The sequence below is a fragment of the Triturus cristatus genome, chromosome 11 (assembly GCF_964204655.1).
Source record: "Triturus cristatus chromosome 11, aTriCri1.1, whole genome shotgun sequence".
In the NCBI taxonomy this organism is placed as follows: Eukaryota; Metazoa; Chordata; class Amphibia; order Caudata; family Salamandridae; genus Triturus; species Triturus cristatus.
The window spans coordinates 867,493,536-867,519,415 of NC_140594.1; the positions used below are offsets into that span (position 1 = coordinate 867,493,536).

General features: G+C 49.1%; 1 protein-coding gene across 3 annotated transcripts in view; it reads right to left on the reverse strand.

Moving 5' to 3' along the window:
- Nucleotides 1-25,880, reverse strand: part of SMC4 (structural maintenance of chromosomes 4) — a 910,253-nt gene that overhangs the window by 80,618 nt on the left and 803,755 nt on the right. For 2 of the 3 annotated variants that reach the window (XM_085634717.1, XM_085634718.1), the window contains exon 22: nucleotides 24,938-25,170. In XM_085634717.1, the coding sequence (XP_085490843.1) occupies nucleotides 24,938-25,170 (233 nt within the window). The remainder of the gene's footprint in view (nucleotides 1-24,937; nucleotides 25,171-25,880) is intronic. The other variant, XM_085634719.1, reaches the window with a different exon arrangement.

Genomic DNA, 25,880 nt, shown 5'->3' on the forward strand with positions numbered 1-25,880 from the left:
AATCCGACGTCCCAAGACACCCCTGCACCCGACGCCCCACGGCCTTGTGTACCCAAACCAACGGTAGGTATCGACCCCTCAACATCGCAACTTACCCCTCGAAGTGGTGGTCGCTCCTGGAAGATCCTAGTCCCAGGGCCTGCAGTGTTTCTTTGTCCCGGAGAATCTCCATTAAAATCAACAGGGCACACGACCTCAAAACAGCACCCCGCACACGGCCGTCCTAGTGCCGCTGGAGGTGCACCTTTGGTCCCCAACTTGCCCTGAGCTACACCCTAGGAGCTTTGCTCCCACAACCCTGTGGCCTGCTTGTCAGCAGCCACCAACCAGAGCCCCCCTATCCTCAGTAGGATAATATTGGGCCTCAACACACTGCACCTGGCCGCCCTAGTGCCGCGGAGGGTACAACAGTGCATCACTGGCCCTGGGAGACCCCTGAGTCTAACCCCAGAACCCCAACTCCAAAGACAGAGTACTTGCCTCGAAACCGATAACCTGCTTTTCCTCATAGGATAACATTGACACTGTCGACTTTTGAAAACTAAGAATATTCTTTAAAAATCGCATTTTCTCAACAGTTTTCAGGAAATGTCCCAGTGCTAAATCTAGGTATCCAGCACGGAGTAGGAAAAGTAACAAAAGTAACTTACCTGTGAATTGAATATCCTTCCATAGGATAACATTGGTGGTTCTCTGTGAAAAAGTTTCTAAGTGTCAACTTTTGAAATACAAGAATATTCTTTAAAAATCATACATCTAAGTAAAACGCAAGAGACTGCTGCTCTTGAGGGTCTGAAACAATGCACATCCTGGGACGATGTGCCAAGCCTCCTTCCTCAGGATGGGCAGGGTTCAAGAAGGGGAGGCTTCAAAGACTTGCCGCCTTTGTGAGCTTCCACAGGCATTTGCTGCTTCCAGCCACTGGCACCCACCGGTTCTGACCCCCACTTTGGGCAGGAGAATCGGTGGGAAAACCAAGTGAGGAAGGGAGGTGTGGCCACTTTTGCCAACCCCACCCCTCAGGTGGGGGAGGGAAGGTGAAGCACCACTCTCAGTACCCCCAATCTTGCAGATGGGGGGTCCCAGCCAACCAGAGTGAGGCATATGCCCCCCTCCCACTGGAGGGTGACATAATAGGGGGGATGTACCCACCCCAAGGAAGGGGACCCATTGGTCCCAACCTTTACCAATCTGTAACTCCCCTAAATCTAGTATTTAGGGGCAACCCTGAACCTTTCTCCAGACAAGCATTGACCACGAAGAAAAAGGACCGAAGAAACTGCGCCGATGCGAAGAGGTGGACGCCCACTGACTTTCGCCCCAGCCGAACCGGCCTGTCCTCACCTTGAACCTGCTCCAGCGAAATCCCGGTGTATCCTGCCACCAGCAGCCTCAAGAACCCGAAGGACTACCATGCCTTCCAACCTAAAGACTGTCTCCCGAGAGCACCGGATTTGCTCACCCACAGACTCTGGCTCTGGCCAAATCCGCGAGTCTGCACCAGACACCTGTGGCTCGAGTTACGGTGGCCCAACACCACGAGGTCTCCTCGGTGATCCAGACCTGCCTTGAATCTCCAAGCGAAGCCTGCAGCCTCTTTTTGGAGGACCCCCACGACTGCGACCGGAGCTGGTAAGAAAACCCGAAGCATAAAGATACCCCTGTACCAGACGTCCCACAGCCTTGTGTGGCACAACTGACTGTGTCCCAGAATCCCCAGACATCCCAACTTACCTCTCCAACTGGTGGTCACCTCCAGAAGATTTGTCCCCGAGCCTGCAGTCTTTGTTGCAACCGGAGAATCCCCATTGAAAACAGGGCACCCCGACGCCTAACACCAGGAGCTTTGCTCCCACAACTCTGTGGCCTGCCGGTGTGCAGCCACCAACCGGGAGCCCCCTAACCCCCCATTGGCTAACATTGGTCCTCAGCACTCTGCACCCGGCCGCCCTAGTGCCCCTGAGGGTGTTTCAGGAGTGCATCCTTGACCCTGGAGGAACCCTGGTTCTAACCCCAGAATACCAAGTCCCGCAAACATGTACTTACCTGCAAACCGTTAACTTCATTTTTCTCGACAAGAGTACATCGACTTTTTCCTTGAAAATTGTTTTGTGTAGGGTTGGTTTGTATGAAAACCTAAAAAACTGCAACTATACAACAACGGATTTACTAACCTTTTGTCTAGGAGATGTCTCAGTGCGATATCTAGGCATATCATACTGATTAGCAAAAGTAACTTAAAAAAGTAATTTAAACAGTAACGTAAACAGTAATATGAAAAGTAACAGACATTGATTTACCTGTAATTCAATCATCTGTGTGAGAAGTTGGCCTGGTATATGATGTTCACTAGTTAAAGTGACCACCTTGTACCATGCCAAGCAACCCTTATGGTGTGGTTGTAAGTCAACCTTTTCGGACTAGCTGTCCTAGTGGTAGCGTAGGCTAAGCAGTCTTTGAGGCTAAACTCATTAAAGCGTGTTAAGCAGGCTGTTTTACCATATGTAACCCCCCTTTATACCAATGAAAGGACACCACACAGATATATATTCAAAATATATATGTATTTATTACTCAAAGTATCCCCTAGACTCTTTATGAGCACAGGAGCACAAATCGTTAAACAAGAAAGTATTACAATATACAGAAGTTGCACTTTATATGGATGGGCCCTGGTGGCCACTCAAACCATATACTAAAATAGTGGTATAAGTACCACGACTAGGAAAGGGAGAAGGCCTAGGGCCTCTAGAATCGCTGGGCCTAGAAGGAGCTAACTTCAGTTAGTGACCAGGAGGTCCACGGGTCGCGTGTGCAGTGAGGAAAGTTACACGCGGGCTCCCATAGGTTTTCAATGGGTGCGTAAAAGTTCAAAAGTTACTGCTAGAAGGGTCTTCTGGATGGACTACGAACTTAAGACTTAAAACACAGACACTAGAGATGTTTCTCTACACTTGGGCACCGGAGTGCCAGCTTTACCTCACCCACAGGAAGCGGGTGCATAGGTCTCGAAGTGCGTCGGGTTTCTTCTATCGATTCAATGGAGCCTGATGACAAAGATGCTGCAGGCGGCCGGTCCAGAAGAGATGCGGTGGATCGAAGAGTGGATCGGAGTAATAGAAGACCTGAAAGCAGAGGGGACAGTGTTCACAGTCACTAGCCAGTGACCGGCGTGGCACCAGGTAGGTACCAGGCGATGTCGGGTGCAAACAGGTGATGAGGTGTAGCTTGTCTCCGCAGCCACGTGGTCCCTGAAGGTCGACGACGTCCAGGAGTCTGTTCACGAGCTGTCCCACGCAGGCTCTCGCTGTCGGCGGTGTCGGCGACTCGAAGGAAGCAAACAAGCCTTGGCAAAGACAGGAGTCTGGAGCAACCAGACCAGCGTCGTAGTTTTCAAGGTTCGTCGCCAAAATGGCCACTAGCCAACGGGCCAGGGACCGGGCAGGCGCGTCGAGATGCAAAGTGCAGAGGGGCCCCACGCAGATCGTGGAGATGCTGGAGGGCTCACCTTTGGTGCAGATGCTGCTCGGATGTTGGGCTTCTCAGGACCCAAAGCACAACTTGGAGGGAGCCTCTGTTGTCGCGCTTGCAGCTTGTCGTGGGTCTTTCAAGATGGCTGGCTCCACGTGTCTCGGTGCCTCCACGGGTTCCTTCTTTTCAGGGACTGTGGCTCGGGCGGTGAGAGGTCTGGAGGTCCAGGTCTTGTCAGGCTCTGGGCTCGGGCTCCGGCAGGAGGCGGCGGCAAAGCAGACGTCGAGTAGCTGGTTGGTGCTTGCGTTAGCAAGATGGTCACTCCCTGACCATAGGGGAGATTTCCTTCTGTCCTCTGTGCAGCAGAGCGTCGAAGTTCCCGTCTTCTTCTTTGTAGTAAGTTGATTCCAGGATGTCTGAAGTCTTAGGACACAGCTCCTACCTTTAAGCGGATTCTAGGGGCCGGACTACCTGCTAGGTCCCTCCCTAAGGGTGGGACCAGGAAGGGGGGTGGTTACACCCCCAATCCTTTGTCCAGCTCGCCGCAGGTCCGGGGCTGGTGTGCCCCAGGACCGGTTTGAACTGGCATATGCACCGAGGCTCCTTGTGAGCCTCAGGCATGTCTGATTCCTTTCAAGCCCTACCTGACCAATACACAAAATCCTGTCTGGGGTGGTGCACGCACCTCCCCTGGCAGGAAACCCTTTGTCCACGTCTCCCAAGCTGGAAGGACTCCCAGCAGCAGGAGGGCAGACTTGTGTCTGTGGTGGCAGCATCCATTTTGTGGAGCTGAGGCTATGTCTGATTTTACCCGGGTTTCAGGTACTGTACATGTCGTGTCCCTCTAGAAGGGTGGAATTCTAACCCCGTCGCCAGAATTGGCGAGGGGTTAGTATTCCAATTCGTATGACACCTTACTCGACATGTTTTGATAAAGCCAAACCAAAGATAGCATTTAACCGCGAGGTTCATAATGCACTTAAGAGTATATGGTATGGCGATATCTGGAAACGGTAGAAGGAAGTAGTTCCGACCACTGCAGACAGGCTCAGCTCATGCCAGAGCACCATCTCACATGGAACCAAGCACTCTGCCTTCAGGATTGTTAAGGCCTGCCATAGGAGTGACTTATAGGTTAACATGTGTCCCATTTAAGGTTAGGTATAGGTATACTACACCTAAGTAAGAGGTGGTTACACCAACTTACCCAAGCTGAGTGATCAGCCAGTTGTGTCAAATTGCTAGGCCAGGGGTGGCACAATACATGCTTCAGCCTCTGGTAGGCCTTAGATACACCAATGCCCTGGGTACCTAGTGTACACTGGTACACGGGCTCACAGGGTGATCCAATTCCAATTGGTTATGCACCTATAGTGCATAGTGTCAATTTAGTAGAGAGAACAGCAGGCTGGGGGTCTGATTAGCAGGCCCACAGCCTCAATATGTCAAAAACCAGTAAAGCAAAAAGCAAAAATTTGGGGTGACCATAGGATAGCAGACCCTACTCTCCTACAATCTGCATTTGTACCTGAATTAAATTGTAAAACATTGCATAATATTTGGGAAAGCATGTATTTCACTTACCTGCACCAGGCTTGGTTCTAGAAGGAAAATGCTACTTACCCAGTATGCATCTGTTCTTGGCATGTAGAGCTGTAGATTCATATGCGTAAGCATAGATCGCCATCTGGTTTTGGGCTCAGATGTTTGCACTTTGTTTTTCTTCAAGCAAGTGTTTGTAGTCACGAGGTAGGTGACTCCTCCTTACGGTGATAGTGCGCATGGGCATAGACTCCACCCCCAGATAGTTTTCGCCATAGGGCGATGGAGTTAGTATGAATAGAAAGATGTCCATGTGTGTTGTATCTAAGTAAGATAATACTGCATCAGATAAAGGTACCCGGGGAGATGGGTGGGTGCATATGAATCTACAGCTCTACATGCCAAGGACAGACGCATACTGGGTAAGTAGCATTTTCCATATAAGGTATAGGAGCTGTAGATCATATGCATTTGCAAAGACTATACAGCAGTTATCTTCCCAGCGGTGGCTGACAAGTATCTGTTGCAGTAGTTTGAAAAAGTGTTCTTAAGACAGCCTGGCCCACACTAGCTTGTTTTGCATGCACATCTACACAGTAGTGTTTTGTGAATGTGTGAGGTGTAGACCAAGTTGCAGGCTTACAGATGTCATGCAAGGGTATATTCCCTAAGAATGCCATAGAAGCCCCTAGTTTGCATGTGGAATGCGCTCTAGGGGGAATAGTTAATGTGCGTTTGGCTTTAATGTAACATATTTGGATGCATTTAACTATCCATCGTGCAATACCAGTTTTCGAAATGGGATTGCCTTTATGCGATGGTGAAAAAACAACAAAGAGTTGTTTGGTTTTCCTAAAAGATTTAGTTCTTTCAATGTAATAATGTACTGCTCTTTTCACATCTAGTGCGTGAAGAGCACGGTCTGCCACTGACTGGTTGAGGGAAAAACACTGGTAGTTCAACAGACTGAGGTGAAAGGCAGAAAAAACTTTAGGTAAAAGTTTTAGATTAGTCCTAAGAACGACTTTGTTATGATGAATTTGTAAAAATGGTTCTTGTATGTTCGTGCCTGGAGCTCACAAACTCTAAGAGATGTGCTGGCTATAAGAAGGGCTACTTTCCAAGAGAGGAATGTAGTTCACATTTGTGCATAGGTGCAAACAGTGGGCCCATGAGTCCTGTAAGGACAATATTAAGGTTTCAAACTGAAAGGTGGAACTCTAAGGGGAATGATTCTTTTGAGTCCTTCCATAAATGCTTCAATAGCGGGTACTCTAAACAAAGACAAGCGTCTGTTTTGTAGACAAGCAGCTATTGCAGCGAGATGAACAAGTTATTTACCTTCGGTAACGCTTTTTCTGGTGGATACAGTATCTGTCTGTGGATTCCTCACCTTGTGAATATCCCCTGCGCCAGCAACATTCGGAAATTTTTGTAGCTCTCCACGCCGATGACGACGTCACAGAAGCACGGCTCCGCTGACATTACTGGATCCATAAGAGGACCTCGTCGGCATCATGACGTCAGTTCTGCCCTTTTTTCCATGCCTTTGAGGCACACTGATGGACTGACAGCAATATGTATACAATACATAATATACAAAACAACACACACTGGAGAAAATACAGGAAGGCAAAAGAGATAACATTGCATATGACAGTAACAAATTTTGAAACATCATCAGTATTGTAGATATACAAGGGTGGACAACGGGGAGACGGTTGGGTCAGTGAGGAATCCACAGGCAGATACTGTATCCACCAGAAAAAGCGTTACCGAAGGTAAGAAACTTGTTCTTCTGATGGATACATCTGCCAATGGATTCCTCACCTTGTGAAAAGATTCCCACAGCAGTCCCACTCCCGAAGGAGGGTGTCCACCCTTCTATACCATAAAGTCCTGAAGGACGGAACGAGCAAAGTGTCCGTCCCTCCTCACCTCGGAGTCCAAGCAGTAATGCTTCGTGAAAGTGTGGAGGGAGGCCCAAGATGCCGCTCTACAAATGACCTCCACAGGAACACCTCTAGATGGTCATCCACTTGAAAGTCTTTAGCCCTATCGAGGTAAAAGCTCACCACCCTCTTAGGGTCCAAGCGGTGAAGCCGCTCCTCCTCCTTGGAAGGGTGAGGGGTAAGATAGAAGGTAGGAAGGGTAATGGACTGCCACAGATGGAAAGGAGTTACCAGCTTAGGTAGAAAAGCAGCCCTGGTCCTGAGTACCATTCTTTCAGCATGAATGGTCAAGAACGGGGGTTTTTAACTTAGAGCTTGAAGCTCACTTACCCTCCTTGCCGAGGTAATAGCAATGAGAAAGACTGTTTTGATAGACAACAGCCTTAAGGGACACTTATGCAAGGCCTCGAAGGGAGAACCAATCAGGTAAGTTAAGACAAGATTTAGGTCCCATTTAGGCACAATAAAGGGAGTTTGCGGAAATTTGTTGGTAAGGCCCTTAAGGAATCGTAATACAATAGGTGACTTCAACAAGGACGGCTGATCCGGCAAGCAAAGGAATGCCGACAAAGCTGATAAATATCCTTTTACAGTAGCTACAGCAAAGCCTTGCTGAGCAAGAGAAAGAGCAAACTGAAGAATGTTGGATAAACGAGCCCTCAAAGGGTCAACAGACTTCTCTCCGCACCAAAGGACAAATTTAGACCACCTATAGGAATAGATAGGCTTCGTGGAATGACGTCTGGCAGACAAAATTACGTCCACCACGTCAGGCGGGAGAGAAAAAGAATTCAGGTTGCCCGTTCAATCTCCAGGCATGAAGGTGTAAGCTCTGGAGGTGGGGGTGTAGAACCTGCCCCTGCGACTGTAAGAGGACGTCTGCCCTGAGAGGGAGATGGAGCAGAGGGCACGAGGAGAGGTGGAAAAGATCTTTATACCACACCCTTCTTGGCGAATCCGGGGCGGTCAATATGAATTGGGCCCGGTCTTGGCGATTTTCTCAGAACCCGAGGAATCAAGGGTATGGGAGGAAACGCGTAAAGGAGATGAGAGTCCCATTTCAACTGAAACGCGTCCCCCAACGCTCCCTGCATCGGAAACTGGAGACTGCATTATGACGGGCAGTGAGCATTCTCGAGAGTGGCAAACAGGTCCACACGAGGAGTTGCCCACGTCCGGAAGACGAGACGAACCACCTTCGGATGAAGCCTCCACTTGTGGTCGGCAGAGAACTGGCGACAGACTGTCTGCATGCACGTTCAGAACTCTGGCCAGATTTGCCATCAGACAAATCTGGTGTTCCTGAACCCAGGACCAGAGACGCAGAGCCTCTCTGCAGAGGCAATGCGACCCCACTCCTCCCTGCTTGTTGACATTCCACATTGCGGTAGTGTTGTCTGTCAGAACTTGAACCGACTGACCGCGAAGGGAAGGGAGGAAGGCCTTGAGCGCCAAACATATCGCCCGTAATTCCAGAAGGTTGATGTGAAGCAACCTTTCCTCTGGAGACCAAAGACCCTTGATCTCCAGATCCCCCAGATGCGCACCCCACCCTAAAGTGGATGCATCTGTTATCACTGTGGCCACCGATGGAGGAAGATGGAAGGGCTTTCCTAGAGACAGATTGCCCTCCACGCTCCACCAAGACAGATACGCTGCAGCTTCTATGGAGATCCTCACAGACTCCCTGAGATCTCTGTTGTGCTGATACCACTGCCTGCGGAGGCACCACTGGAGCGCCTCATGTGCCAGCGTGCATGGTTGACCAGCAGAATGCAGGAAGCAAACAGACAGAGCAGACGAAGGACCTTCAGGACTGGAACGACCGCTCCATTGTAAAACAAGGGAATATTTTCCTGTATGTCGAGAATTCTTTGCGAAGATGGGACTGCTCGACACACAGCAGTGTCCAGTACCACCCATATGAACAGGTTGCGCTGAGAGGGCACCAGGTGAGATTTGGGCACACTTATCGAAAAACCCAATTTGTACAACAGCTGGGTTGTAACTTGCAGATGATTAAGCACCTTCTCTGGCAACTCCGCTTTGATCAGCCAGTCGTCCAGATAGGGAAAAACTGGAATCCCAATCTTCTGAGATGGGCTGCCACCACTGCCATCACCTTGGTGAAGACTCGAGGTGCAGTAGTAACACCAAACGGAAAGACCGCAAACTGATAATGTTGCGACCCTACCGTAAAACAGATACTTCCTGTGCGATTTCAGGATGGGGCTGTGGAAATACACATCCTGCAAGTCGATCGACACCATCCAGTCTTCCTGTTGCAGCGCTTCAAGAACCTGCGCAAGGGTGAGCATCTTGAACTTCTCTTGCTTCAGAAAAAGGTTCAAGACACTGAGGTCCAGGATTAGACGTAACCTGCCATCCTTCTTCGGAATCAGGAAATACCGGGAGTAGCATCCCTGACCCCTCTCCTGCTCTGGAACCACCTCTATCACACCTTTTTTTAGTAAGGTAATGACTTCCTCCGCCAGGAGAAGGTGGTCCTGCAAGCAAGCACATTGGCAAGGAGGGTAATTTGGAGGAAATTCCCAAAAGGGAAGAGCATACCCATTTTCTACAAGATCTAGAACCCAAAGGTCAGAAGTGACAGATTCCCAATCTTGTAGAAAATGGGTAAGCCAGCCCCCCACAGGACCAACATGATCCAGAATGGTGGCTCTAGGGCTGCTTTGCAGTGGTGGGAGGGATGGAGGAAGAGAGCTGCCGACCTAGAGCACGACCTCTGATCCTGCCCCTGTAGCTCTTATACAGGGTGTTCTGTTGCTGCTGGGGCTACCTGTAGGTCCGAAAGGGCGACTTTCCAAAGCCTCTGCATCTCCTAAAAGAACCCCTAGGCTGTGTCTGTAGACACAGATTTGGCCGTGGCTTTACTTTCCTTAAATCTCTCTAATGCAGCATCAGCCTTTTAACCAAAAAGCCCAGAACGATCAAAAGGCAGGTCCAGAAGCATTGCCTGCACATCAGGGGAGAATTCAGATGATTTCAGACACGCACTTCTCCTTGTAGCAACCGAGGAGCCCATAATTCTGGCGACAGAGTCTGCAGTGTCCAGGCCACTCTGGATAACCTGACGCGCAGCCGCCTGAGTGTCTGAAAGCACCTCATTAAAGTTCTGCCTGTCCTCCTCTGATAATTTAGCGGCCAGTTTAGCGGAATCCATGAGAGCATGGATATAACGGCCCAAGAGACAGGTGGCATTTGTCGACTTTAAGGCCATACTGTCAGAGAAGACTTTCTTGGCTGATTGGTTGAGTTTCTTAGCATCCCTGTCACTAGGGACCTGTGGAAAGGCACCTGAAGACCTCTTAGAGCAAGCAGCCTGAACCACCAGACTTTACGGAGAAGGATGGGAAGTAAGAAAGTCTGGATCACCTGGAGCCGCCCTGTACCTTCTAACCACAGTTTTAGAGACCGCAGGGGCTGAAAAGGGTTTTTGCCATACCTCCATGACTGGTTCAGTGATGGCCTCATTAAATAGTAGTAAGGGCTCCGTCACGGTGGAGGGAGAATGTAAAACCTCAGTGAGAATGTTAGGCTTGAATTCAGCAGTTGGCAGCTGTAGATCCACTGCTTTTCTAATGACCGTGTGGTAGGGAGCCACATCTTTAGAGGGAGTATCGGCTGGAGGAGTAATCTCCCACTCGGAGGACAAATCCAGGCCACTAATCTCCTTCAGCTCTTCAAACAAGTCATCAGACTCCATGAGCTCACCCTCTTCCATCTCTTTAATCTGGTACCTTTGCTCTTCCAGGACTCTTTGAGCTTCTCGCCTGGACCTAATCCTCAGGACTGGCGTTGGCGGCACTGCAACCGACTCCGACTGAGTCTAACACGGACCCAGAGGAGCAGCCGGAGTCGAACGAGGTCGAGCTGGAGCCGGTGAAGATGTAAACTGCGTCGATGTCCTAGACACCGGGAAATGCCAAGACCGTCACCGGGAAAAAAGGCATAAATGGAGCCTGGGCGTAGGCTTGAGGAACCCCCAGATTCAAAGCCATTGGCCCATGGGACCCGAAGGTGCTCCAGAGGGGCACATCGCTATTGTGAAGACTCCATACATTGCATTAAAATAATGCGATGGGTCTTGTCCCGGGCCTGGAAAGGGAGGATATGGCTAACGTTGAGGCATAACCGGACTCGGGCCAATCGGCGCAGACGGTGGAGCCAGTGGAGTCGAAGACTCATCAGGAGCAGGAACTTCAACTGGAGCCGGAGCGTGCTCCGGTGAAGCCGCAGGCGAGGTCAGGCAAACAGGAGAAGCAGGATTTGATACAGGAGAGGGAGAAACCTAGTCCTTACGACGTCGAGTAAGCGAAGTCTATCTCGGAGCCGCTGCCTTATCCGAACAAGAACCATCCCTCCTCTTTTTATGCTTTCTGGACTTAAACATGCCCCGACGTAGACTTCGACGCCTACCTTAACCTCGATCTGGAACGTCTTCCACCTCTTTTCTCTTTTTTCATCCTCGCAATAAACAGCTTGGCTTCTCTTTCTTTTAAGGCCTTAGTACTCTTCTTTGGACAGCAAGAACATCCCTCGACATCGTGATCCGACGACAGGCACCAGACAATCCTCGTGCGGATCCGTGATGGACATGTGCTTACCGCACTCCCTACACGGCTTGAATCCAGACTTGTCGACATCTTTAAAGAAGAAACAAGAAGAAAGAGAAACACAAGCAGAAACACAAAGTAACTAGCCGAAGCTACAGAGAGTCCCAGAAAACCGTTAGCGTCGACGGCGCGGAAAAAAGGGAACTGACTTCATCACGCCGACGAGGTCCTCTTATGGATCCAGTGACGTCAGCGGAGCCGTGTGACGTCGCGGAGCCGTGCTTCTGTGACTTCGTCCTAGTCAGCGTGGAGAGCTACAAAAGTTTCCGAATGTTGCTGGCGCAGGGGATATTCACAAGGTGAGGAATCCACTGGCAGATGTATCCATCAGAAGCAATTGTATAGATGTGTAGCACAAGTTACTTACCTTCGGTAACAATATATCTGTAAGAAACATCAGTTAGTTAGATTCCTTACCTTAGAATATCCCCAGGCGTCAGGCTGGATCCTGAAAGATTTTTCGTCAGCAGTACCCCTGCGTGTCGGTAGGCGTCGTCTGCGGCTCCGCATCCGTCGGATAGCTGGAGGGGTCGCCTTGAGGAGGAGGGAGTAGCCCCTTCAGACGATTTGCAGCACCCACCTGTCCGAAGTGATGGCCCACCAGTGGAGCAGGTGATGGTGAACTCTGCCTCCCACTGGCGTGGAATGGGCCTGAAAGCTCGGTCTAGGAAGGCTTTGAGGCAGATGCTGCGGGAGCTGATTTGGACTGACCGGCTCTCTGTCCCCCTGCTCTGCCATGGCGGAATCCATGTCCGGGACCGCGTTGAGGCTGGTTCTGCGGCCTGTGGCTGGACGAATGTGCGGGGGCGCCCCTTCCTTGGCCACGAAAGGGGCGAAAAGTAGAAGCTTGCTGGCGCTGGGCCGACAGACCCAAGGACTTGGCCGTAGCCCTGGAGTCCTTAAAGCGCTCCAGTGTGCTATCTGCTTTGTCGCCAAAAAGGCGACAGCCATCAAAGGGCATGTCCATGAGAGTGCTCTGGACAGCCCTTGAAAAGTTTGTGGACCTCAGCCAGGCGTGACGGCGAATCGCCACCGTAGCTGCAATCGCTCTGCCCAGCAAGTCCATGGTGTCAAGTCCACATCTAATGGAATAACATGCTGCATCACGCCCCTCAGCAAGAGCCTGGGCGAACAGTGTCCTGGCCTCCTCTGGACACTGGGGCAGCACGTCCGCCACCGTATCCCACAGAGAGTGGGTGTAACGGTCCAAAAGGCATTCGGTATTAATGGACCGCAACCCAAGACTGAGGGAGGAAAACAGTTTCTTGCCAAACTGTTCCATCCTTTTGGATTCCCGGTCTGGGACGTGGAGGCCTGGATAACCAGACTCTCAGGGGTGGGGTGTACAAACAGAAAGCAGGGGTCGCCCCGAGACGGGCAGTGGCGCCGGGCCACGTTCTGATCCACAGGAGAGACTGTGGAGGGCTTGGACCAAGTGCCCATCAGAACGTCGGTGAGGGCCTCATCAAACTGCAGCAGAGGCTCCGAAGAGCTTACTGGCGGTTGAAGCACCTCAGTGAGGAGGTTAGTCCTCACAGCCGCTGCAGGGAGCTCCAGGCGCAAGGCCTTGGCCGCCTTGCGCAGCACCGCAGCATAAGTAGCACCCTCCTCTGTAGCCACGGAAGCAGGAGAGATGAAACCAGTGTCAGGCGAAGTGTCTGGACCACTGGCCTCCCCCCAGCTCATCTGCCCAGTCCTGAATTAAGTGTCACTGCTGTGCCAAAGGGTCCTCAGACCCCTCTCAGTCCTCCCCTTCATCCGTGTCCTGGTAATCAGGCAGAAATGACGGAGCCGGGTCATAGGCGAAAGGCTCACCCAGAGGAGTCATGAGGTCAACTGGCGTCGACCGGGATAAAGGCCTGGATCCCACGGGGGCCTGCGGTATCTGGACCGAAGCCGCCGGCTCGCTAGGACCCCCAGTCGGACCTGCGGGGCCCGGAGGTGCGCCGGCAGGCCTCGGCGGCGGGAAGAGAGTTTTCATGGCCACCAGGAAGTCTTGAATCTTGACCGGAGTTGCATGAAGCCCAGGGACCGGAGTGTGTGGGGCCGGATGCGGCTCCGGTTGAGCCGCACGGGTGGTGCCACCGAACCCTCGGCCGAGTCACGCGACACGGAGGGGAGTCAAAAGAGCGATGTCGCTTCTTTAACTTTTTGCCATGCCTCGACTTACCGGAGTGCGAGGACTTGGATCCCGACGAGAGGAGCTGACTGCCGGATCTCGAGGAGCTTGCGGGACCGCTCCCGTCTAGCTTTCGACATCAATGTCCGGCAGTCGGGGCATGACTTGTCATCGTGGTCGGCCCCAAGACAGTAGAGACACAGATGGTGGGGGTCGGTAACCGACATCAGTTGGTGACAGACTTCACACGGCTTGAACCCGGGCATCCCTACCGGTACCAGGAGTCGAAGTCGACTCGAAAAAGAGACAAAATGTCCAAAAAGTTAGTCAAAAAATGACTAAGGGTACGCTCTTCCCAAATCTGCGCTTGCTGGCGCTGAAAAAAGAAGAACTGACGTCAGCGTGCGAGGGTGGCTGCTAAGTACTCCGACGTCATCCCGGCGATCACGACGACTGACGCGGAGCCGCAGACAACATCTACCGACGCGCAGGGGTACTGCTGACGAAAAATCTTTCCGGATTCAGACGGACGCCTGGGGATATTCTAAGGTAAGGTATCTAACTAACGTGTTTTTCAGATTGCCAAGTTACAGCATTGTAGGTGTAAGATAGAAAATGCTTTGAATGGAAGCATCTAATGGATTGATTTGATTGTTTGTACAGTAAATTACAAATAGTTTCCACTTTGCTGCGTAGCATGCTCTTGTGGTAGTACATCTAGCTTCTTTAATAACGTTCATGCAGTCTGGCAGCAGATTAAGGTAGCCAAACTATGATTTCAGGTTCCAGATCGCAAGGTTGAGTCGAGTGGGATCTGGATGTCTTATCTCTCCATGGTTCTGAGTGAGAAGCTTGGGTGAGAGGTGTAGTTTTTGATGCGGAACTACAGATAGTTCCAACAGGGTTGTGAACAAAGGTTGTCGAGCCCATGTGGGAGCAACTAGGATCATTGTGAGGGAATGCTGTTGGAGCTTACGAACCACTAATGGAATGAGCGGTTGCGTAAGCAAATATCCCTGACCAGTTCATCCATAGCGCACTGCCGTTGGACAATTGGTGTGGATATCTCGCCGCGAAGGTTGGGCATTTTGCGTTCTGGGGTGTGACGAACAGATCTATTTCTGGGTAGCCCCACATTTGAAAGAATGGAAGGAGAACTTTGGAATGTACTTCCCATTTGTGGATCTGTGATGCGGTTGTCTACTCCTGGAAGGTGCTCCGCAAGGAGATATATTTTTTGAGGTATGGCCCATCTCCAAATGCTTTGAGCTAGTCGCGAGAGCTGTAGGGAGTGTGTCCCTCCCTGTTTTTGTATATAGTACATTGCTGTCATGTTGTATGTACGGACTAGGACAGCGTTGCGGACTAGATGAACTTGAAAGGCTTTTAATGCTAGAAAAATTGCCAGTAGCTCCAGGTGGTTTATGTGGAACTGTTTTTGTTGCAGAGTCCACATGCCCTGAATGGTATGATTTTGAAGATGAGCTCCCCAGTCGGTGAGCGATGAGTCTGTTAGCACTATCTGTGGAACCGGGTCGAGGAACGGCCGGTCTTTGGAAAGATTTTGTGTGTTCCAACACTGCAGAGAACGGTGAGTGCGGCTGTCTATCAACACCTGATCTGTTAACAGGCCTTAAGCTTGGTTCCACTGATGTGCTAATCAAGCCTGTTGAGGACTCATTTGGAGTCTTGCATAAGGGACAACTATAATGCAAGAGGCAATCATCCCGATTAACTGCAAGGACACTCGAGCTGGTAATGAGTGTTGAGGTTGAAATTGAGATGTTAGAGCCTGCATGTTGCATATCCTGACTGGTTTGGGATATGCTAGAACTTTGCAAGTGTCGATTGTAGCTCCTAGATATATTTGAGGGTTGGACGGTTGAGGTGGGACTTGGTGAGGTTTACAGTGAAACCCAAGTGGTGAAGCAACTGAATTGTCCTGTGGGCGTGTTGAACACATTTGTGTTGTGAGTTAGCCTTTATGAGCCAATCGTCCAGATAAGGCAACACGTGAATGTGCTGTCTTCTTAAGTGAGCTGCAACTACTGCTAGACACTTGGTGAAAACAGGGTGCTGTGGTTACCCCGAACGGGAGGACTTTGAGTTGGTAGTGTTGACCATCCACCTCAAACCTGATATTTCCCATGAGTGGGGTGAATGGGAATGTGGAAGTAGGCGTCCTTTAAATCCAAAGTGGAAAGAAAGTCGCCTTGCTGTAGTAATGGGAGCACCTGTTGGAGGGTGACCATGATGAAATGATCTGACTGGATGTATAGGTTCCGCTGTCTGATGTCTAATATTGGCCAGAGAGAACAGTCCTTTTTTGGAATTATAAAATAGAGAGTAAACCCCCATGCCCTAAGTCAAGGGAACTGGTTCTTTGCATGTTTTTGTAACTGGGAGAGAACCTCTTTTTTTAGGAGGGTGAGATGTTCTGAGGACATTGCACGATGTTTGGGAGGAATATTTGGGGGAGTGGAGGTTAAGTTCCAGGCAGTAACCATACTGGATAATTTGTCTTACCCACTTGTCTGTTGTGGTGAAATTCCAGACAGCTAGGAACTATGAGAGACGTCCCCCGACAGGAGTGAAATGTTCGGGGGTAGTGGAGGAAAGTCACTGTTTGGTGGCAGGGGAAGTGTGGGTGGAGTTACCTCTGCCTTTTTCCCTATTATTTCCTCTGTGTCCTCCTCGAAAATATCCTCTGGAGGAGGAAGATTGATTGGGACTTTTGAAAGAGGAGGAGGTGTTTTATGCCGCAGTTGTTTTTGAACCACCCCTGTAAAAGGATCAACAAAAGGAGCCCCTATTAGAGGGTAGTTGCAGGGCCCCCATGGATTTGGTAGACTGTGTGCCTTTTTTCATTTTTTCTAATGAAGAATTGACTGTTGGCCCAAAAAGATGCTCCTGATCAAAAGGCTGATTAAGTATCGATAATTGAACCTCTTGCTTAAATCCGGAGATTCGAAGCCAGGCGTGTCAGCGTAGTAAAACGCTGGTGTTAATGGCACGAGATGCTGTATCAGCCGCACTGAGGGAACATTTTATAGATGTGTTTGTGATGAGCTTACTCTCTTGGATGAGGTCATAAGCTTTAGATTTGTATTGTTCTGGTAAATGCTGCATTAGTTTCTCCAGCTCGTCATAGTGGGCTCTATCATAGCGCGCTAACAGAGCTTGTGCATTAGCAATACGCCAATGTTTAGCAGATTGTAATGTGATTCTTTTGCCTGATGCGTCTATAAGTTTTGACTCCTTATCAGGAGGAGGGGCGTCGCCTGTAGTTTGTGGATTAGCTCTTTCTAGCGTGCGTTAGAGACAAGAGAATCTAACAGTAACTGTCCTTTGATATAAACTGGGTCTGTAGGAGTGGCTTTATATTTTTTATCCACCCTTGGCCTAAGTATTCTAGCCCTAACAGGGTCTTTGAAAACCTCGTTGACGTGTTTTAGCATGCCTTTGAGCATGGGCAAAGTATTAGTGGATTTTTCGGATGGAGCGAATGTTTCCGCTAAAAAATCCTCCTCCAGGGGATCAGTATGCAGTTCCACCACCTGGTACTGGGCAGCTCTATTAATAAGCTGTGCGAAGCCAATATTGTCGTCGGGTGGTGATAGTCTGGAGGGATATAGATCAGGGTCATTATTATGATCTGGCTCTTTATCATAATTATCCCAGGGGTCTGTGTCCTGTGGTATGTTGTCCTCAGTGTCATCCCCAATCATTGTCATCCTGTGTTTCAGGTGAGAAAGGTGGTGAGTTTGGATTAAATGGTTGAGGAGAGGGAGGTATATATGGGGGAGAGGGATTAGTACCCATGTGTTTATTTTAAGTCGAGCCTAGAGTAGCTTGCATGCGCTGCTCATGCACGCTCTAGGAGAAGGCCTTATGGAATCACTTCAGACTTTCCGCAAACTCATGCGTGTGGAGTTCGATTTTCCACACACGCTATTGGACTTTGCATGTGGCTTTCAAAAACGAAAGCACACAATTGGCCATAGGCGGGTGCATGTCCCACCTTTTCTGAAAATCTCATTCCCACAGTGTTTAGCTGTTGGGAGCGAGCGCAGTGTGCCATCTGTTGTGGATGATGTTTCATTTCAAGACCTAGCAGCTCTCCTTACAAGGCATGTCCCCTCCATCCCGGCCAAGGGACAGTCCCCACCACCACAAGAGTGCGCGCTTCTTTTTCCAGCACTCACATTTTATCTATGTCAGCACTCTTCCTGCACCGTTATCTTTGTATTAGTATGTTATTGTCAAGACATTTGCGGTACTCTGTAGTTGGCCTCTGTAGTCGCCTCTTTTTCGGTACTATCTTAAAAATGGACCGCACCTTTTAACATTAGCGTTTTTTCATCCTTGTGGTGCACGCTTCCTTTCTCGCCTCTGCGGAGCTGTGATGCGTGCTACCTTTGACATCTCTACATAGTGCACAGCTGTGGTGCGTGTTTCCTTTCCCCACATTGCTTTTGGTGCTCGCTCAATCCAGGGGCGTAACACAGGCCCTTGCTGGGTGCTTAATTTGAGCCGGTGGGCACATGAACACTTAATTATTAGCACTTGCTTTTTGTGCGTGCTTGCTGGCACAGGCTGCTAAATAATGCCTCTGCTTAGCTGTGGTGTATGTTACCTTTCCCCACATTGCACAGTACACAGCTTAAAAATTGACCGCAACTTTTAACATACGCGTTTTTCATCACCATGGTGCTTGCTTCCTTTCACATCTCTGCGCAGCTGTTGTGCATGCTACCTCTGACATCCCTGCACAGGGCACAGCTGTGGTGCCTGCTTCCTTTCACCCCATTGCACAGTGCATGTACCCCCTCCATCACACCCACATGGTTCTCTTGTTTTCGGTTTAACAAATTTCACACACAGATGCCCTGGTCGCCGATGTTAGCATTTGTGAACTCACTGGACCTTGCAGCTTTTCTTACAAGGCGTGTCCCCTCCACCCCGGCCAAGGGACAGACCCCACCGCCGGATTATAAAGCGCCCTGATAGAAGCACCAAGGTGCTGGACCTAGCAGCTTTCCTTACAAGGCGTGTCCTCTCCCTGTAAAAGTTATTAGTTGTGGATATCAAGACATATTTGTTGTTCTTTATTGTTACTAGATAGGGAAAGAATTACTGGGCTATTGTCCTCTTCATCCCGACCAAGCACCAGTACAGCACCAGCCCAGCATCAGCATAGCAGCACCAACTCACCCCACCACGGAATTTGCACAGCACCAACTCAGAACCAGCACAGCACCACCTCTGCAGCAAATAATCCCTAATGGAGCACTGTAGGAGAGTAGGGTCTGCTTTCTATGTGCACCCCCACTTTTTGCTTTTGCTTCACTGGTTTTCGACTTACATGTGGCTGTGGGCCTGCTAATCAGACCCGCAGCCCAGCTGTTCTCTCTCTAAATTCACACTATGTACTTTAGGTGCATAACCCAATTGGTAAGGATCACCTTATTGGCCCCTGTATATTGTACCCTAGGTACCCAGGGCATAGGTGTACCCTAGGCCTACCAGGGGCTGCAGCATGTATTATGCCACCTCTGGCCTGGCCTTCCATTATGACAACTGGCTGATCACTCAGCTGGGGCAAGGTCGTGTAATCACTCCTATGGCAGGCCTTAACCCTGGAGGCAGAGTGCTTGGTAACATGTGAGATGGTGCTCTAGCATGAGCTGAGCCTGTCTGCAGCTTTCGGAACCATGTCCTTATAGCTGTTCTATGATATAGCCTACCATATACTCTTAAAGTACCTTATAATCTTAAACGGTTATGGTAACTATGGTTTGGCTTTATCAAAACATGTCGTGTAAGGTGTCTAACACTTTGGAATAATACCCCCATTCCATTTCTGGCCATGAGGATATTATTCCTCCCTTCTAGAGGGAGAAGACATGTTGAGACCTACTTACCCGGTTAAAGTTAACCAGAGCCCCAGCATCACAAAATGGATGCTGCTGCCACAGACACAAGTCTGACCTCCTGCTTCTGGGAGCCCTTCCAGCGAGGGAGGCTTGGACAATAGGTTTCCTGCCTTGGGAGGTGCTAGCACCACCCCAGACAGGACTTAGTGTATTGGGGCAGGGAGGGATGAAAGAAACTAGACACTGCCTGGGGCACAAAAGGTGTCCCATGCATAGTCCAGTTCAAACCGACGCTGGGGCACTCCAGCCCCAGCGCGAAACTGGACAAAGGAAAGGGGGTGTAACCACTCCCCTTCCTGGTCCCACCCATAGGAGGGACCTTGCAGGTAGCCCAGCCCACTAGCCCAGTATATCAGTATGTAGCTGAGCCCTGCAGAATTAGATTATCCTGAATCTGCAACTTGAACAGAAACTCTGGACCTTCGAAATTTGACCTCAGGAAGAAGACTGAACAATCTCCCTTGTGGCCAAGGAGTGACCACCCTGGGCAACCGGGCACCATCCAGTGACCGCTGCTTGCTTTGCGACTGATCCAGAGACTGACCAGCGCCGTGACTTCCAGACACCTCTGAACCAGATCCACATCTACAGCAAGCTGCGACCCGTGGAGGCAACGAGGGACGTGGGACCGGCGACTTGGGAAAAGTGGCTAGTAACTGACGAGCGCGACTTCTGAGGCTCCCTCGAGGCTGTGCTTGGGGAGTTGAGAAGCCCCAATCCCGAGCACCATCTGCAAATAAGATCAGCTCCCCACACTTCACGTGTTCTGCGTGGGGCCCTTCTGCACCTGAGTTGCTCGACGTGTTGTCCGGTTGCTGGCCCGTTGGCTAGTGACCTCTGCGATGACAAACCTTTGATTTTATCTTGCTGGTCCGGCTCCTCCAGACTGGCACTCGCTCCTCTGTGAAAGAGAAGCATCCCAGACCTTCCTGGTCTGCACCAGAAGCAAGTCCTCCATTCTGCATGGGTTCCGCTTGCCAAGGCTTGTTGGGTCCTAGCTCGACCGACGCCGCCGACAGCAAGAGCCTTCGTGGGACAGCTCTTCTCCTGGTCCTGGTCATCCTCGACGCCTCCTGGTACCTGTGGCTGCTGCGACAAGCTTCACATCTTCACGACATCGCCTGGTTCCTTCCTGGCTGGTGACCTAGACTCTGTCCCTTCTGCTTGCAGGTACCTTCCTTCTTGATTCCATCCTTGGGATCCACCGGACACTCTTCACTGACTGCCTTTCAGCAACTTTCCTTCAGGCATCCATAGGAGTCAACGACGAAATCCGACGCAAGTTCACACCTATGCACCCACAGCCCGTGGGCTAGGTAACTTGAGTACTCCGGTGCTCACAAGGGTATCGACTATCCTAGGGTCTAGTTTCCAAGTCTCGACCTCCTAGTTACTCCAGAAGTGTCCTAAAACTCTTAATTTCTAATTACTACTATTTCTATCGACTTTTACACATTACGCGTGAGTGTTTCCACTCTGCACCTGAATCCCGTGGGCCTCCCACTTCCTAACCTTTGGTAGTATAGTGTAGCCCCAGCGATTCCCTAGGCCTAGGCCTATCCTATGTTCGTGACAGTGGTCCTTATACCACTTACTTAGTATATGGTTTGCGTGGCCCCTAGGGCCTAACTGTATTACTTACCTGTGTGACTTTATGTATGCTTAAATAAGACTGTGTTGTACTTACCTCGAATCTCATAAAGAGTGCTGAGGGTATTTTGACTAGAATAAATACATTCTATTTTTATATACATCTGTTGTGGTGTCCTTTCATTTGGTATTCAAGGGATTACAAATGGTTTAACAGCTGGCTTCACATGCCATACAGAGTTTAGCCTAAGACTGCTCTTGTCCATGCTACCACTAGGATAGCTGGTCTATAAGGTTGACTTTACAACCAATCACCATGAGGGTTGTTTGGACTGATACAGGTTGTACACTAGAATTAGCACAGCACCACATCAACACCAGTGCAGCATCACCTCAGCACCAGACTTACATTACTTAGCACCACTTAAACACAAACACAGCACCAACCTAGTATCACTCAGTACCACCTCACTCCGCAGCATCACACCGCAGCACCACAGCATCACCTTATCACCACATATTAGCATCAACACAGTAACACCATCAGTGCACCACCACCAGCAGTGCAGCAACAAGTCACCATCAGCACAGCACTACCTCAGATGCACTGCAGCAACACCTCATTATCAACACAGCCCCATCTCAGCATTAGCACAGCATCACCTCCACATCAGTGCACAACCACCAGTGCAACACCAGCTCAGCACCTGCACAGCCCCACAGCAGCAGCAATTCAGAACCAACGCAGCATCAATACAGCAACACCTCAACACAGAACAAAAACAACTTCACTTGGCACCACATAAGCACCAGTTCAGCTAAACAACATTGGCATAACTCATCACCACAACATCACTCAGCACCACCTCGGCATCACTCAGTACCATTCAGCATCACATAAGCATCACCTAAGAACCAGCACACCACCACTTCAGCATCACCTCAATATCATTCCAGATCACCTGTGCATAACCTCAACCACCTCAGCATTACTCCACACCCCTTCAGTTTGGCATAAACATTGGACATCTATTAACTCTCCACTACTCCTATCTAATTAAAATACTGTTTCACAACATCCACCCTCCCGTTATTTATATCCCACACCTAACAATAAAAACTAACAAAAATTTATTACAACAAGCAAGGAAAATTGACAGCATTGCATAAACAAATAAACTATTACACATTTTTTTTAAATACATTTTCGTTTTTAGTACAATACTTGTTGTATATAATGTTTTTTCTGTTAGATACGAGGTGAGAGAAATAGTTATAACATCTTTTTTATTATAACTCATACATTTTCAACATGCTGCACAACATTCACAATGCTCTACAACACATTAAAAATGTTAAAGCCAATAGCTCTGTCTAAACACGCATAAAGCCCCAAAGGCGAGACCTATTGGCTATGCCACTGCTTGTCTTGGGTATATGGTAGTCTGCTGGAAGATCCAGCTTCCGTTTTTCAGGAAGTGTTACTTGAAAGTGTCCAGTTTTAGGGTCAATAAATAATTGTCTTGGTTCCAAAGGGTCTTGTGGTGGAAGTTCTTTGGATGGGGTGTCTGTCCTTCTGTCTTGATTCAGAGGACTTTTTTTTACCAGGGTTAGACTCTGAATGTTTAAGAGGAGCTGTTTGTTTTTTGGGCTCCGAGCCCTTCGGTGCGGGATGTTTTGGCTCCGAAGGTTTAAGTTTTACCGGTTTCAGCTCTGATGGTTTATCTTTAGTGGTTTTCGGCTCCAACTGTTTGTCTTTGGCTGGTTTCGGCTCTGAAGCATTGGATTTAGCCGTGTGGGCTCTGAAGCTTTGGGCTTAGTTGGTGTGGGCTCCAAAGCTTTAGCTTTATGTGGCTTCGGGTCCGAATCTTTCGGTGCTGAAGATGTTTTTGGTGCCGACAGCAAATGGATGGACACTTGCTTGGTCTTAGGTTTCGGTGCCGAAGATGTGGGTTCGGAACCCGAATGGGGCCGGCTCAATCCAGAGCCGGAAGACTTATCCTTATGTTTCATAGCCAGGCCCGAGGGTGGGGCATCAAACGTTTTCACGATGTCGACCTGGGCTGGAGGGAGAGGGTGACACCGGAGTCTTTGTTGTTTCGTGGGCACTTGGGGCTCATTACTCACTGTTCGTTGAGCCGGAGTGACGTTAACGTCTTCCATGCAGGAGTCGTCTGCTTCAGACATGGATATGGCACTGGGCTAGTGCTGCGTCGCATCTCATGAAGTCGAGTCGGACTGTCACGAAATGTTTTCTTTGATACGAATGATCGAGAGACCTCGCAGTTGATTTCTTTGTGCTCCAGGGATAGGCAGAGGTTCCAGACCTTGCGCAGGTCCATGTGTGGGAACAAAGCACCACACCCGGGGCATTTTTTAAATAGAGTCCATTCCATGGACTGCTGGCGTGATTGGCGCGGGTAGGCCTCACGGCCCGCGTCGAAGTTCCCGATCGAAGTTGTTGGATTTTATGATGCGGCTCGAAAGGGAAATCGCGATCGAAAACAATACCGTCGAGTGGTAAGGATTGCACGTTGAAACGGTTCGAAAACGATAGAGCCGCAGCAATACACATCCAAACCCGATGGCGGGGGAAAAAAAAATCTGGGGATGGAGTCGATGCCCATGATCACTATCACCGTAAGGGGTAGTCACCCACCCTGTGACTACAAAAACTTTCCCGAAGAAAAACAAAGGGCAAACATCCGAACCCAACACCAGATGGTGATCTATGCGAACGCATATGATCTACAGCTCATATGCCTCGAACATGAAATAACTAAATATGTTTGATATAAACAAATTGGTCTGAGTTCAGTCTATGAGTTATGTGACATCATTTGCTGATTGTGTCTAAGAAATTGCTTGACACTACCCTTTGATAAAGCCTTACTGCTCGCCCACATAATCAGAAATAGAGAGTAAGGTGCTATCTACTTTTACCTCTGCCTACATTTGGGGTTCCACTGGACTCTGTGCACACTATACTTCATTTTGGTATAGTATATACAGAGCCAGCTTCCTACACCATTTACCTCTGAGAGTGCAGGAAAGCATGCCACATCAGTGAAATACCCCTCATTGTGCAAAGTGATAGATGTCTAAAAAGTCGTAAAAACACAAGACTCATGGAAGTAAACTTAAAAAACATACAACATACACACAAAGATTTGGTCTACCTACATGGCTTAGCTATTCTTAAGGAATCAAAAGGTTTACAGGGGAGGACAGTCCCTGTAGTGTCAGCCTGGAAGAAAAACGAAGAAAAAATATTGTAAGTTGGAAGACTATCCTGGCTGATATTAAACTGGACACGAGTCTTGATATGTGTGTGTTTTAAAAGTTTTTAAACATGTCACTTTGCGCAATAAGGGGTATTTCATTGATGTGGCATGCTTTACTGCACTCCAAGTGTTAACTGATGCCAGAAATAATGACATCCTAACACTTCCATAGGTACCCCAAAAATACAAAACGTTACAATTTGCCACTTAATAGAGTGTGTTCCACCTAAAAGCACTTAACCGGTTTAATGTTTTACCAAAATAGGCCAACCAGGTTTCTTCAGACAACCCTCATGCTTGAGCCGTGCATACAGTTGCTTTTATAAATGCCTGCAGTGAGCTACCTCAGTGACAAAAATTCACAGTATTAATCGAAAGAGCTGATCAATTATACAGGACTACAAACCTGAACATGATTCCTTCAGAGAATGGGTCCAGGCTGTCTACAAGTTCGAGTTCAGCGTCACCTCCTAAAGTCAACATTTGGTAATTCTCCTTCAGTTTATTTGTTATGACATTAAAACCAGCCATAAATTCATTAAGTCTTTGTTTCCGAAGATCCTCGTATGCTCTTCTGAAGTTGTCCCTTTCATTAGTAATTTCATCGAGTTCAGCTACACGCTGCAAGTACAGTTCTTCCTATGGAATGAAAGTCACAATCAGAATGTAGTCTGGGTAATTATACAAAATAACAGTAGCGTTGTAGTCACAAAATTTACACATCTAGAATTATGCTGGGACATTGAACTCAACACATTTAAATCACCACTCTACTTGCGAGGCCACATACGGCATCAAAGAATGATTTCAGGAATGGAGCAATGCTGGCATACTCACAGAGGCACGTATGGCCCACAAAGGTGTCATCAGCGCCCAAGCCATCAGCTGTTCGAACACTTTCATGCACCACAAAAGCAAGGAAGGGATCAAGCCATTAGATGGGCTCCCCCCAGAACAGCTTGCTCAATGCCCAACCAACATCTGCAAATGTGTAGTTAGGAGGCTGATGAGTTTCTTGTGGCACGTCTAACAGAAAAATCTTTTCTGAAAATAGGACTGGAGCAAAGAGCCCCTTTTGCATAGCACCCCCCCATTTCTTGCCTGACATCTGATGCAACTTGACTTGATGTGCCCTATATCCCTGTCAATCAGGTTCGCAGGGCCTGTGTTCTTTCCCAAGACTGTACCTTAGTACCCACAATTGGCACATCTCTGGCCACAGGTAAGGCCCTTGTAAAAGGTACTATTGGTACCAAGAGCATTGTGACCAGGGAAGGCCTCAAGGCGGTAAATCACCTATTGTGCAACCCTTAGAGGCCCTACACCTTAACACCCACACTGCTATTGCA